The sequence below is a fragment of the Morus notabilis genome, unplaced genomic scaffold (assembly GCF_000414095.1).
Source record: "Morus notabilis unplaced genomic scaffold, ASM41409v2 Scaffold314, whole genome shotgun sequence".
Lineage (NCBI taxonomy): Eukaryota > Viridiplantae > Streptophyta > Magnoliopsida > Rosales > Moraceae > Morus > Morus notabilis.
Window position 1 is genome coordinate 795,572 of NW_010360279.1, and position 16,602 is coordinate 812,173.

Consider the following 16,602-nt stretch of genomic DNA (forward strand, 5'->3'; position numbering starts at 1 on the left):
TAAAGACTCAACACATAATGACAATTTAAATTGAGATAAAAAGTATAATTACATGGATTTAAACTCATGATCTCTCACTCCGATACCATATTAATTTATCAATTCATCCTAAAAATTTAAGCTAATAGAAAATAAATCACTAATAATTTTATATTTTAACACCAAGTGCAGGCATTGTCAAACAAATGGTTGTGCAACGTCCAAGGCCCGCAAATACCTACCTTTGAAGTTTACAAAAGAAAATGGAGAGAGAGAGAGATAAATAGGTGTAAAGTGTCAACAAATGAAGACATCCCCTTGTAGTTTTTGCCTTTTTAGAAATTATATTGCGTGAATATTGTCGGTGTGTGACTGAATAATGGATTTAGAATTTTTGTTTAATTTTTAGTATTACAATTAATGTCTAATCAATCATATCATATAATATCATTTCCTAATAAATATATTTTATGATTGATTAGACAATAATTAAAACACTAAAATTAGATATAAAAACTGAGTTTCGAGAACAATAAAGTGAAATAGGAGAATAGAAAATTTGTCCAATGACTTTGCCAGATTCATTGATGATAAAAAAATGTAAAGTATACAATGATGCATCATTAATAAGAAAAGAAAACTATTACAAATCTTTTAAATATCGGAAAATAAGGAAACTAATATCTATATTGATTATACATCCCATATTATGCAATAATTGAGATTCACTTTTCTTGTTATTTATTTCCTTGATATGCTTTTTAATATGGAGTTTCCTAAAGAGATATGCGAGAATAGAGAATTTATGAATGGCTTACTCCATTTAATTGATGATAAAAAATGTAAAATATTTGATGACGACGAAAATGATGTTATATAAAAGAAAAAAAAAGAAAGAAAACTATAACAGATCTTTGTAACATCGGGAAAAAAGGAAACTTAAATATTTATTTTGACTGTACATCCCAAATTATGTACTAATTGAGATACATTCTTCTTATTATATATTTCCTCAATAAATAATACCATTGGAATCATAAAAAATGAATTAAAAAATCTAAGGAGAAAACTAACTGAACATAAATTTTAAGCACATCGTATCGTATAAACATTTGCTATTTTTCAATTGCTCGGTAAATATAAATATTTACCAAGTGTTATTACAATTTTTTATTTTTATTTTTTTTGGTCTGAAAAAGAAAAACTCTCTCTTACGGCCAGACGTGAAAACGGGAATCTAGAATTCATTCCTAGCCTCGGGCTAACCTAACTCATTGTAGCATAGGGGTAATGGAGACTAGTAGTAATGAATAAAGTTACGGGAGGAGGCTAAGAGTGTAGTCGGGAGCTAAGAGTAATGAGGCAAGTTAAAGGAAGAGCCTATGCATACCTTGACCTCGCCTAAGTCCGGGAAGCCGGTTTCCCTCCAGTAAATAAAAATATCCAAATCGCCAATGAAGTTTATGAGAATTCGAATAATAAAATACTTCACTTGAAAGGCTCGAACTCAAGAACTAAACTCAAGGCATTGCAAACGGGAATGCTCGTTTAGAAGCAACTAGCTGTCATCTTGTTATATGCGTTTTTAGGAAAACAACATTTTCATTCCAAATGTTCCCATTTAATCTTTTGAACATTGATTGTTGACTTTTGGCCAATCACCGGAGATATAAGGAAGTTTTTCTCCGTTTAATTTTTTTTCTCTGGTTAAAGGAGGGAATTAAGTGGTGCATCTTACACCTATTCAACCAACGTTCACTTAATTTTTTTAAAAACTGATACTAGTGTGTTCTTTTGGCACCTAAACTATAAATAAATAAATAAATAAACTATACTCAAGTTACAACTTAAATTCAAATTCATATTTTTTTTTTACAAAATTTGAGTTTAAATTTGAGTTTTAACTTGAGTTTTTGGTTAAAAGCTGAGTTCAAGCTCTCCCCCTTAAACTCAAAATTAAGTTAATGCACATTATTTGTCCTATCTTTAAAAAATATCATAATTTTTTTGTTTTAACTCTGATTTAGATGATTTTGTAAACGCATAGACGAATGAAATCTCATCCCTATATCCTATTAAAATTTTCCATCATCGTTGAATTCTTATTAAAATACTATCTAAATACAAATTCAAGTTTTGATTACCTAAACACCAACTCAAATAGATTCTCAACTCAAACTATAATTCAAATGTACACATTCAAACACAAACTCAAATTAAATTATTAACTCAAAGCATAATTTAAATACACCTAACTCAAATCAAAATCGAGCTCGTTTGGTTCATGGATTAGAACTATGAGATTAGAACCATTTTCGATTTACGTGTGTTTTTTATGAGAGAAAATACTGTAGCGAACCATGAACCATGATTTGAATCAGAGAACGAATTCTCCAACCAAACGAGAGTGTGCGTTTGGTTAGTGGAGTTCGTGTCATGATTTAAATTATAGTTTGTAGTTCGCTATGATATTTTTTTTCATAAAAAATATATATAAATTAAAAATAATTTTAAATTATAACTTTAAATTTATAAACTAAACGTAGCATTAAACTCTAATCACCTTTTAACTCAAAGTCATATAAAAAAACAAGCCGGTATGAAATTTCAAAAACCCTGAAAAGAGGAGAGTCCTAAGTCCTAACAAAGACTTTTTCATACCACTGACTGCACACAACGATCGGTGGTATATATGCAAGCTTTCGTTCTAACATTCAGAACCCTCAGAATTCAAAGTGTGGTCCCACCGAACTGATTGGCCAACTTGTGGGGCCAACTGGGCTCTGATTCTTTGATTCCACAGAAATTCCGTTGTCATGATGAGTTGGATAAGAGGATACCCAATCCGTGACTAGAAAAAAATAAATAATAATAATAAAAAAGTGTGGGCCATCACTCCCTGGCCTACATCGCGTGATACATATACAACATAAAAGTAGATCACCAGCTCTGCCCCAACTTTTGGACGCAAGGCATGCCCTACACCGGCTTAAACAAACGATAAAAAAAACGGTGGATATTTTGTCTCGTTCTTTTCATTGATTCGAGTTTAGAATTTAAGTTTTATTACAGTAAAATTTTTTTAAAAATAATCATATTTAATTTTTTTATTATAATAAAAAATTTTCACATCACATCTCAACTTAAATTAAAAATTTAAATTAACGAATCGGGTCCGCTACCGTCACTTTATGGGGCTAGAATTTAATCATTTTTCTCCACACCTTTTTCTTTTTCTTTTTTTTTTTAAAGAAATTTTGAAGTAATAATCTAAGATAAGGAGATTTACGTGACTGGACTTAAAAAATAAATTATTTGCAGGTCTTTATTGTAAGATTTGTAATGAAAATTGTGATTTTAAATAAATTAAATGGTTAGAAACATACAATAACGATATAATAGATTCTTATTTTATTATAGAAGGACTCTAAAAACAAACCCTTTAAGTAAATTTAGTTTGAAATTGATGTATTTTTATCAAATTTTGTAATTTTGTAATATTTTATTTTAATATATATGTTTTTCATATGAATAATTGATCTAGCAGTTCCTTTTTTTTTCACTCATATTACGTTTTCTTTATCTACCATGCAAAAAGCACCAACTTGAAATGATCGGTAATTAGTAAATTTAATGACCAAAAATAAAGAGATAACAAAAAGAAAAGAAGAATTCTTCATTCCTACTATATTATTTTAAACCATTAAATTCTCTTTGAATCATGTTAAATTCGAATTAATTTTTTATTATGATACGTTTTTGTATGATATTAATAATTTAGAGTTGTTTAAATATTGGTGGAGTCTCTTTGTCACATAATTATCAAGGTAAATAAATGTACCCCGTATTGGATTTCAAGTGGGTCCACACTGGGTGTTCACTGTACAGCTAAATAAGGACCACAATTATGATGTATCATGAGGGGTCTCAACATGAACTTATCAATACAAGTGACCATTCCATAGATCTGGCATTTTTCTCCTTTTAGGACTTCTCATCTCATCGTTTTTTGATTAAGGACGATCTTTGGCCTCATTATCAAAACGAAGGGAGTGACTTGGATCATTAATTTTCCAAGCCTAATTAGTGGCTCTTGTAATACTATCACCGACAAATGTTAACATCATCCTATCTGTTACTCTTTTTGTTACGTTTTATCTTTATTATTTGATACGGGAATTCTACTATCTTTACATCATGTCCGTAGAGTTCATGTGTCAAACAATGAATATAGATAGTGATAAAATGAGTGATGTTAACGTTTCTCTGCCATCAATTTTAAATTAGCTGTTTAATTGATTAATGATTGGAGGTATATATAATAATGTATTTTTCTCTGTTTTTTTCTTATAAACAAGTATTAAAGTTCGTTAAATACTGTCGTTTTGTGACCATGTCAATATCACCACTCAAGTTGGTGGGTGCAAACATCTATTTATCGCATTAAAAACTTTGGACACATTTTGAATGAGCTTGACTGATAATAATAACACGCAGGCTGAAGTAACAATAAAATGTCTTGTTCCCATAAAACGAAAAACACTGTTTTAATTATTATGTAAGATACACCTTTCTTATAGTTATGTGAAATTAGAAAGTTGTGTGAAATTGATATAAAAATGTTAGCATAAGAGATGGAAACTCTAGCATTACTCTCCATACAGATGAATGGATAATGAAAGGGGAAAAAAAAGAGGAAGAAGAAGCAAATGATTTACAAGCCCAACCCATAATAGAACCAATGGGCTTGGATAAAATTTTGGCAGAGTTATGGGCTTAAAGTAGCGAGCCTCTCTTACATTCTGCCGAATTGGACCGAATACGGATCCAATTAAAGAGAAGGATGTCTGTTGTTGTTGTTGTTTTTTTGGGCTTAGACCAATATCCTTTTAAAGTGTGTTGGGCCCCGGTAGATTCAGTGGGTATGACGAGTTTGGATGGATCAAATAAAGTGTTTGAAGGTTTTTTAAGGTGAAAATTAAGATCTGGGTAAAGATTCACTTTAAAGATCTTCAAGTCCGAAGGACACAAGCTTGAAGAACACTAAGTCTTTAGCATAAAAGACTTGAGCTCTCAAGGGAAAATTATTCAGAGTTATTAATAAGGAGGAGACCCCTTGGGGTGTTCAGTTGTATGAATGGTCTGAGTGTTGTTATGAAGTGCTAGTGAGGGGTATTTTATAGGAGGAGATTGGGAGATTTTGACAGTTGTTCCGAAGCTGTACAATCATGCTTTGCCAGAGGCTTGTACGAATCATTTCCCTATGGAACACCCGCATCAAGTATCTTTCCTCTTTGGCAGACAAATTGGCCAAAAATAGGTGTATTTGGAGACCAAATCCAGAATTCTTGCTGACATTGGACCTTCTCCAGTTCTGGAGATCATGGAGTGTTTAACTATATTTAGTGCTCCGTGGACGCTTCTATTTTTGAAGATCTGAACACATGTCAGACCAGCTCCATAACACCACCTTTTGTTTTTAGCTAAACAACCGTCGCTCGAGCACATGACACATTCAATCTTCATGGAGCACGAGAAGGACCTTCGAACACAAAAGAGTCTCATAAAGCATGGGAGGTATCTTCGAGCACAAATGAGTTTCTCGGAGTATGGGAAGCATCTTCGTAGCGACGTCCACATTTACGTCTTCAGTACTATCACAAAGACGAACTTCAGCTGGCTTCAGAGCAAGCTGCTCCGAAGCAAAAATGCTCATTGCCTGACGCTAGAGGAAAATGTCTTATAGCTTAAATTCTGGGCTTTTGAGTCTCTAAGAACTAACGAAAGGGCTTTTAAGACTCCTAAAGGATAAGATAAAGGACTTCTAAGATTCAGTTCTCCATCGCCGACTTATTCTTTAACTCAATTATTTTACTCCCCAAGCGGGACTCAAAATCGGATTGGACTAAGATACAAATCTGCCCATTCAATTACCCGTGGCCCACCAAACCCGAGCGTGGCTTGGGTCCACAAAGCTAGCTCAAAAGTGTCACGAGACAGAATTATTGGGCATGGACTCTTGTACGGGCCTTGTACAAAAACGACCATCAACAAAGTGTATAGGTGAGAATTTTTATTCTTTACCCTTTACTCTGATAGGATTTTTTTTTATATTCTATTATAATATTTTTGTTTTCCTGAAATAATGGGATGATAAAAATAATGGTTATCTTGTAATTTTTTCTTAAATTAAGTTGCTCTTATTTTTGTTTTATAGAAGTTGTATATATGAATTCTAACTATATGAAAGTGGTATTTTCTAATTTACCCAACGAGTAAAGGAGGAAGTGACTTGCTCCAACAATCCCTTTCCTAAGACGAAAGAGGGAGATAAAAAGTTTTGGTGAATAAAAATAAATGGTAAAAAATTGAGTAAGTTAATATATAGTTACATTTAATAGGTTTGGGATTTATGTGCTTTAGTCTGTGGCACCAAAGTGAAAACACCATTTTCTTCCAAGTTCCAGGTTAGAAAAGCACTTATTTTTTATATTTGTTTTTTAAATAAGAAACTGATCTTTTGCTATACATTATTTTACACACACACACACACACACACACACACATATATATATATATATAGAGAGAGAGAGAGAGAGAGAGAGAGAGAGACTATGAGAGGAATGTCTCTCAGTGCAGGGGGGACAAAGCATAACGATTTATGTCTTTTTTTTTAAACATTATTTTTGTTCTCACTCTCTCTTATTAAATATCAAGTATCAATTTAGAAATGGCATAATTCAAAGATAATAACACAAAAGAATAAGCAAGTTATCCCCTTAATTTCTTTATGAAATAAAAAAAAAATAGCGGTATGGCTATAATTTTAGTAGAAAATCTTAACAAACCAGTATTTTTTTTGGAAATTCCCTTCCAGTTGCAAAGGTTCATGTCTTAATATACAAATGTTTGTATGCTTAATAAGTAAAATGTTTGATAATGGATTGAAAAGAAATCAATATTAGAATAATGCTGTTTCCAGTATTAATCATTCAATAATTCTGTATATGTCTGTGTTTGTGTATATATATATGTGTGTGTATATATTGGCGCCAGATTCTTGGCGCTCATGCACAGGAGATTCTCCAGTCTAGAGGTTCAATTTTTAGTGTTTTGCACGTTACAACTATATATAAATATTGTCATTGAAGGAAATGCCAACTTGAAGTACGGACGTGGCATAAAGTCAGAGGACAAGCAGCAGTTATCGGTCACTTTCTAGATGTATGATATGGATAGTATTTTATATTAATTTTGCTTTCATGGAGTCCAATTATCGTTACATTACTATATATCTTCTCCCAAATAATAGTAATTTTTTTTTTTTTAAAAGAGTGGGAATTTTTCCCAAATGATAGTATTGTTTTCTAATGGTGAAACAGCTCGTCAAATTATAAATAAAAAGAATACGACTCATTTGTTATTGGCATCCAATACATAGTCCACCAAAAAAAAAAAAAAAAAAAAAAAAACTATGAATTGTCACTTTAGTTGTTTTTTTTTTTTTTGGTAAATGAATTGTCAAATTAGTTAGTATCAAAATAACACAATATTATAATTACCAATATATATTTGTGTGTGTGTATATATATATATGGTATGATACGAATAATGATTACTTATATATAAATAGATTATAAGGATTCTAATTCAATGTTACCGAGTTGAAGTGAAGGCAGCGACTGACCAATATAATTGATGCGTCACCTTAGCGATTGATATGCCATAAGATATGCTTTCTATAATTGATACAAAAGGACTTTTGATGGACTGTGTAATTTAATTCAATTTTAAAATAGGAAATATCTACATATATATACAACTAATTACTCATCTTTCTCAAAACAAAACAAAAGTAGCACAGCTAAAATAATACTATTAGGTATCTTGCTCGACTGTCTAATTAACAACTTTCGTATATTTAACATTTTGTATAATCCCTCAAAAAATATTACAATTTTTTTTTTTTTTTTGATAAAAAATCATGCACAAAGGAAAGATAGGAATAATATTCAATAAAAAAGATGGATAAAGTTACACGCGAGTTTACTTTGGGAGCAATTAAAGGATACAATGAAAATAGTATAAAGTTTTTGTTAAAGAATGAACTTTGTGTGCTCTTGAAGGACAACAGTCACAACACTTTGTGCAACGCAAGGGAACAGTTTAGCTGTAAAGCCATGGCCCTTGCTTCTCTACTCTCAGAGTTTCTGAATTGCTCATCAAGTCTTGAATTATATAATCAATTAGTTCTTATATTTCTATCACTTTTCACAAATATCAAATTATCAAAGTCTAGAAAAAAAAACGACGAAAATTATACATACATATATGATATATATACATACATAGGGCCAGTTTAGTAGTATTGTAGATTTTAAAAAAATTACTGTTAGCTGTGCCGAAAAAAAAAACAGTTGTTACAAAAGACAGCTGAGTGTTTAGTAAATTGTAATTATACAAGTATTAATTCTATGTGTATTATGAAAGTTTTATTAATTGTACTTCAAAGTGATTACCGCATAATCTAAAAGTTAAAATTGTCTTTGGGCTGCTTATGATTTTGACTATAAAATCTTCAAAAATTCTTTAAGAATCACTTTTTGTGGTTTGTATTAAACACAAATTTTAACTGTAGATAGCTAGAGAATTAATTTTGGACTCTAAAAATCCTTACCAAATATACCCATAGTGTAACTGTGTATAGTACTTTTAAATGTTAACTGATATGACATAGTTTATTCAGAAATGTGAACCAAGTATAAGGAAATTTGTACTTTCACAGTTGGAGATTTTTATTTATCTTTTTTCCTGTGATCTCACATATCAACATAACACAAAATGAAAATAAAAACTATGTACAGAAAACAAATTATATCGACATAACATTTTTCTTTTTTAATCTCGACATAATATGTTTGGATATGCATCTTAAAAATGGTAGTTAGGAGATATATAAAATGTTATTTTTCTTTCCTTAATGATCATAGCTAACCGGATTTTAAGCAAATGAGGAATTACGCTCCTGTATAATTCCTCATTAGTAAACAGTAAACACTTTAATATAATTTGTGGAACTTTTTTTAGAGTTTATTTTCTATCAGCAAACAAATCTTGAAAAGGTAAGATTGAAATGTTCATTTCATAACTATCCTCACATGAATTTACTATGTCAAATATCACCTTACCATTTTGTTTTCCTAGGCATATATTGAAGAAAATTAAGAACCAACAAGAGATCAATTATCGTTTATCTTACTGAAAGTATATTAAATTTCATAAATTATTATATTTCTTAACGCAACATATGTTTTTAATCTAGTTGATCAATGGTTCATAATTATCTTTTATCTTAATGTAATATTTTTCATTCCCTATCTACCGTACGGTCCCTACCACGAAATTCTCCAAATTGCACATTAACCAAGCATTTTTTTCCTATAAGAAAAAATAACCAAGCTTTTTCTCAAAATACCAAAAAAAACAAAAAAAAAAATCAAGCGTTTTCGTAGAAAAGAAGAATATTTATCAAACTACTTAAATCTGGTAAACCTTGGTAAAATCATATGTTTAGTCTAGCACGGAAAATTTGGGCCGTAATAAACTGGCAAACTCCCATTTTTTAACTCAGCTGTCCCGTTTGGTTCATGAATTAAAACCATTTTCAATTTATGTGTATTTTTTGTGGGAGAAAATACTGTAACGAACTATGAATTATTATTCGAATCAGGGAACGAATCTTTTTATCAAATATCCAGTGGCAGTACTTTTCTCCCCTCTCAAACGCAATGGCTGTACATGATACTGCATGAGTTTTTTTTTTTTTTTTTTTTTTTTTTTTTGTTGGTACTTTTATAGAACGTATTATGTTAGTAGCAATACAAATAAAAAAAAAGTGCCTTATTTATTAAAAAAAATATAACGTAAAAGTTACATTCTCGAAATTCTAAAAGACTCGATCACAAACACGAATTTTAAATGGAAACTGGAAAGTGATCCTCTCATCACATATATGCAAAGTATTATGTTCGATATTCTTGAAAATTAGAATATCTTATCAATAAAAAAAAAAAAAAGAAATCATATGTTGTCCATAAAAAATTAAAATAGTTCCCTTAAAAAAATTAAAATAGTTTGCATATTCTGTAATTACTATATTACTATTACTATTATTACTCTTGTAAAAGTTCAAGAATTTCGCATTGAGCATGTGATTATCTTTTTTTTTAAAAGATATTTCGATTGTATTCTACATTTATATTATTAGAGATCAAAGTTAATTAACTAAAAATTTTAAAATTTAAATTACTTTTTTAAAAAAATAGAGAAAAAATTTCTGAACTCTGACTTAACAGAAAAAACTGCAATAGAAACTTCATGGAAGTCTACACGTCACACAAGACAGAAAAGATGTACAACAAAACATGTAAAGGGCCGCCTAATAAGAATATATGTATGTATGTATGTACGTACGTACGTATGTATGTATATAAAGGCCACCCGGCTCCTGTGATGAAATCACAATCCGAATCCGCCACCAATTAGGAAAGAGAGTAATAATATTAATGGGAGTCCGTTTCCTATTTGACCACTTTTAATGATCTTTTTTTTCACTTATATAATTCTCTTTGTAATCACTCTGTTATCTCTCTATAGTTCTATACTTCAAATTCTATTCTATATCTAATAAAGAAAAAAACTTATATATATATAATAAGATAATATAGAAAACATTTCAAAAAGAATTAAATAGCTGCAGCCATATTCAACGCAATTGGCTTAACGAAGATCAAATGGCCCAAATCATGCCACTTGCAGACCCCACCCTTATTTCTCTCCCCACAACCCATTCTTCTTCTTCTTCTTCTCCTTTGCTGCGTCTTTCGGATTCTCATAATTCCAGCAAGCAAGGCCTCTGCCACGACGCCATGCGGCGGAGGCTCCGACCCAACCTCTTCCTCACCTTCGCCGCCATCGCTTTCTTCCTCTTGTTGTCTCTCCACCTCTCCCGCCACGCCTTCTCCTCCCAAACCACCGCTACCGATTTTCTCTTCTCCTCCTCCGCGGCCGCCAATCTCCGATCGGGGAATTCCGATCACTACTACAATCTCGCCATTCACGAAGACTCGGATCTACTCAACAACCGCCATGTCCGCCACGTCTCCTCCGTCAAGGACTCGAATAGTACCGCCGCCGCCTCCGTGTCGGTTCTCCTCACTGACTGGGAGGTTTTGGTGATCGTCTCTCATCCGGTGCAGCCGCTCTCAGGCGACGACTTCGTCTGCCTTTTTCAGAACGGCGACACGTCGGAGGCGAGATACTCCGGGGTTTTACCGATGAACAATCGGACGACGTACAAGTGCACTATGCCGAACAGCGTCCGCAGTCTGCGGCCGTTCTTCATGCCGGTTCTGACCAAGCCTTCAACGGAGAAGGAGGAATCTCCCCCACCATTTCAATTGCTGGAGCTCTACCGGTGGACTTTTCTGGTTTACGAATCGTTTTCGACCGAAGACGACATCGTTCTGTTCGTCAAGGGAGTTAACAACCGCCAAGGCAGGAACCGGCCGCCGAGTGACTTGAACTGCGTCTTCTTCTACGACGACGGCAACAATTATAACATCGCCACTAAAACCGCCGTTACGAGCTCTGCTCAGGAGGTCTTCAGGTGCGCTCCCCCAGAACTAACGTCGCTTGATTTCAACAGACCAATCAAAGTCTCTCTAGAGATTTTGTACGAGAATATGATAGTCCCCTCTGTGGCGCAATACATACGCCGGTGCAGTCTAGCAAATCCAGAGCCAAAGTCTCTACTGTGCGCATTCGCGATGGTGTACAACTCCGGCAAGTTCCTCAAGGAATGGGTGACGTACTATTCCAAAATCGGAGTCGATAAGTTCATATTGTACGACAACGATAGCAACGACAATCTGAGCAGCGTCGTTGAGGAGCTAAACGGCAAGGGTTACAACGTAACAACATTGTTTTGGGTCTGGCCAAAGGCCCAGGAGGCTGGGTTCTCCCACAGCGCGATCTACGGAAAAGACTCGTGCTCTTGGATGATGTACGTCGATGTTGATGAATTCATCTACTCCCCATCGTGGACTAGCTCCTCCAAACCATCTGACGACATGCTGAAATCCCTCCTCCCGCGGGCCCCACCTTCAAAACCATCTGACGGTTCGATCAACATTGGTCAAGTTTCCATCAAGTGCAACGATTTCGGCCCCTCCAACCAACCGACCCACCCAACCGCAGGTGTGACCCAGGGGTACACGTGTCGAAGAAAGGCTGAAGAACGACACAAGTCTATTCTGCTCCTGGAAGCAGTGGATCCTTCCTTACTCAACGTGATTCACCATTTTCATCTCATCAGCGATAAGTACAGGTCCAATACGATAAGCATGCAAAGAGCCGTGGTGAACCACTACAAGTACCAGGCGTGGTCGGAGTTTCGGAACAAGTTTCGAAGAAGAGTGTCGACCTACGTGGCGGACTGGACGGAGAAGGTGAACCCGGAGTCCAAGGACCGGACACCGGGGCTAGGGTTCGAAGCCGTCGAGCCGAAAGGCTGGGCTAAGATGTTTTGCGAGGTTAGAGACGAACGCTTGAAACTGCTGACCCGGAAATGGTTCGGGTCCCGGACATCCGACGGTTACAAAATGGCATGGGAGAATGACGATCGTGATGAGGAATAATTAGGAGGATTAATCAAGGTTTATTATTATTATTATTATTATACTAATTGATTGTTGTTAATTAGATATAGAAGGGGTTTTAATGGGAGGGACTGTTATATTGGGCATGTTTTGGTACATAAGAAGTGACAGACGGATTTGAAGCAGTTTTAAGTAGGATTTCAATTTTTTTTTTCTTTTTCAATTGTGTAATTTTGTTCTTGGAAAATTTAGATGGTTAGTAATTACATGGATTTTTTAATTCCTTTAAAAATTGATATATGAGATGTGCGATCACTAGTGGTGATATATAGTTTTGCTCTTTATTCTTTTCTTTGTTGAGGAGAGGAAGAATTTTTTTTAATCCTTTTTTCTTTGGTGACATGAGTTTTTATTTTTTATTTTTTGGGAAAACTTATACTTCAGGCTCTCGTATATATATAGAGAGACTTTATGGGGCTTTTCTTTTCAAAAGATATAATTATAGATATTTATGGATAATTATGGTTTATTATAAGACGTAAATCTTCAGTTTTATCTAAATTAAAAAGATGTAAATCTTCAGTTTTATACAAATTAAAAAGATGTAAATCTTCACTATATCACGGAGTTTAAATTAATTATTCTTTAATTACTTGAATGGCGTTAACTGTTTAAGGTAGGACTTTTTTTTTTTTTTTTTTTTTTTTTAGAGTGAGTATTCTGTTTTCGCTTTTGCAGATACCATAATATATTCTTTCTTTGATGTGGAGGGAAAGAATTTTTTTTATTATCCCTTTCCTTTTTCGTTGAACTGTTATTTGATGTCCCTTTTCTACTGTACATATAGATCATGATGGGAAAGTGATAATTGACTTTGCTTCTAATCTTATTTGCGTTAGTCTTTTGTTTTGTTTACTTTATTTTGATTTTCGGGACAGCACCATGTTTTTTCCCCTCCCGTGCTAATTTGACACATACTAATCTCCATATATTATAATTCGATTAGCCAAAAAACAAAAAAAAAAAGTGCTCTATATATATATCGTATGCTCTCATATTGACACGAAACAATTTATATTTAAATGTGCTCTATATATATCGTATGCTCTCATATTGACACGAAACAATTTATATTTAAATTTTTTAGTATTTTATATAAAAAAATATTTGATTGAGATTCATGAGAATTGGAACGTGGTTCATTATGATGCTGATTAATTCAATAGGACGTGTTTGAAATAGTATAGAGTCTGTTACGCGCGCATTTTGATCAAGTCCAAGTTTAACAGGTTCTATTGGTTTTAAGATAATTAAATGTCAAAAATCTATCTCTCTCTCAAGCAATACTTTTGATGATTGTCCTTTTCACTCATCATGTGATTATATATACTCATCAAGCACAAACATACAATATTCTTAGTGCGAACTGAAGCAAGTACAACCAACATGGCTAATTCAAAAAACGTGTGTTTGAGAATTTATCTAATAGATGAAGAGGTATATCTAGACTAGTAAACGCATCAAAGTGCCGCGACATGATGAAATTATGATGTTAATGTTACGTCCATCCAAATGAGGAATTGCATTTCATTTCGTTGATTCAAGTTTAAAATTCGAGTTTAGATGTGACTTTATGTGAGAACTTTTTACTGTAGCAAAAAAGTTAGATGTGATTGTTTGTGAGAGCTTTTTACTGTAGAAAAACTCAAATTCTAAACTCGAATCAGCGAAGTGAACGGATGCGTATGTATATGTGTATATGAATAATGATATATGATGGGTCTAGAGATATATATGGTTATGTTATTCATATATTCTTTACAAGTTCCTATTGGGTTATATATATATATATTGAGACCCAATCTTCACTTGTACATTAATTAATTCAAATAATAAACCGAGTATTAAGGCCTCTCCAGTGATTGATGTGTCTGGCTGCCTCGCATCATGCATGGACATACTTCTATTCAACTACGAAACCTCCATGAGATTAAACATTTATAAAGTTGAAAGGAACAATTACGCTTTTTCCTTTGTTTCTCGACACATGGAAAAATCGCCAAAAAGTTCCTTCAATAGAAAGTAATTAGTCTCATCCTTCAACATAATAATAATAATAATAATTATTATTATTATTATTATTATTATTATTATTATTATCATTATCATGATCATGATCATCATCTTTGTCTTATTTGAAAGTTCAAGTCCACGAACAAGTTAAGGATAAATTTTACTTTTCCCAACTAAATTATAAGTCTTGTGCCCCTCAAACTTTAATTTATAACATTCACGTTCTTCTCAAATTTCAGTACGCATGCAAGTTTACCTTATCTGTCAATTTGCTAATGGAAAAAGACACGTGACATCCATTGCAACAAGAGTTGGGTTGTTAAATTCGAAATTACGAAGTTGCCCGTGTGGACCCATGTTAATATGTAGCAGCTTGTCGTTTTTATACCTCTCAAATTAGGTTTTTTTTTAATCCCTCTCAAATTAGGTATTTATTTTAAAACGATGAGCTTTGGAGCTCCATCGATGGCGGCCATCAAGACTAATACATTTAAGAACCTTTCTCACTACTTATCCCGTTTATTTTATTGATTCGAGTTTTGCTACAGTAAAAAACTCTGAAAAATAATCACATATAACTTTTCTGTTACAGTAAAAAACTCTTACATAAAGTCACATCTCAATTCAAATTAAAAATTTGAATCAACAAACTAAACAGACCCTAACAAGCTTGGGCACAAAGGTAGAAGCTGGGAAGAAGTGATTAGTCAAGAGATTAACATTCAACCTCAAACTAAGATTTCAAAATTCATAGGGCTTGTTCGGTTACATTTTTGAGTTATGGTGATTTGAGTTGAATTTGAGTTATAATTTGAGTTGAACTTGTAACTTGAGTTAGTGTTTGGATGTTCACATTTGAGTTATGATTTGAATTGAGAGTCTATTTGAGTTTGTGTTTGAGTGGGTCAAAACTTGAATTTGTATTTAAATAGTATTTTAATAAAAACCCAATGGTGATGAAAAATTTTTATAAGGTATATAGGTGGGTTTTTATTCGTCTTTTTGTTGTGAACGCATAGAAAAAAAATCATCTCAATCGGAATTAAAACAAAAAAGTTATCACATTTTTAAGAATAGAAAAAATATTGTTCATTAATTTGAGTTTGAGTTTAAGAACTTGAGTTAAAGGGGAAATTTGAACGCATATTTTAGCCTTAAACTCAAGTTAAAACTCAAATTTTACAAACAAATATGAACTTAAATAAAGTTGTAATTTGAGTTTAAATTTTTTTTGAGTTTTACCCCAAAAAAAAATAAACCCTTTCCTCGCACAACAATTAGAGTACACAGAGTCACTCTTCTTTCTCCTTCGACTAAGAACGAACTTCAATTCAGGATTTGTAAAAATAAATTATTTGGGGAAAAATTGGCCATTCAAACCCCTAAAATAACCTAACATCGTACCTAAACTAATTTTACTAAAATGCCCTCCAATTTGGTATCTTATGCATTGCCCTCGTCCTCTTCTGTTGATAAATTGACAGGAATAGTAAGAGGACGTTTGGTTGGAAGATTCAAACCATGTGATTCGAATTATTTTCGATTTACATGTATTTTTTGTGAGAGAAAATATTATAACAAACCATGAATCATGATTCAAATCAGAGAACGAATCCCTCTACCAAACATCCTCTAAATTTGTAACATGTTGAGCTTCGGGAGGAACCAGCGAAAATTGTATAATCTGTCCAACAGTTAATTGAATCATATTGAGAGTCAGCAGACAGGAGTGCAACATGTCTTTGAACTCGGTTTTGGCTCTCTCATCATTATGCCATTGAAACGACCAAAACAAAAGTCAAAAGGGGATGTAGCTCAGATGGTAGAGCGCTCGCTTAGCATGCGAGAGGTACGGGGATCGATACCCCGCATCTCCATTACATAAATTTTT

At 33.0% G+C, this 16,602-nt stretch overlaps 1 protein-coding gene and 1 non-coding gene across 2 annotated transcripts; both read left to right on the plus strand.

Moving 5' to 3' along the window:
- The first annotated feature begins 10,739 nt into the window (after window positions 1–10,739).
- LOC21407580 (glycosyltransferase family 92 protein RCOM_0530710) lies at window positions 10,740–12,816 on the plus strand. The gene has a single exon (XM_010096260.2). The coding sequence runs from the start codon at window positions 10,773–10,775 to the stop codon at window positions 12,675–12,677; it is 1,905 nt and encodes a 634-aa protein (XP_010094562.1). The 5' UTR covers window positions 10,740–10,772; the 3' UTR covers window positions 12,678–12,816.
- A 3,699-nt stretch (window positions 12,817–16,515) lies between these two features.
- Window positions 16,516–16,588, plus strand: TRNAA-AGC. The gene has a single exon. It is a non-coding gene; the product is annotated as a tRNA-Ala (tRNA).
- The last annotated feature ends 14 nt before the right edge of the window (window positions 16,589–16,602 follow it).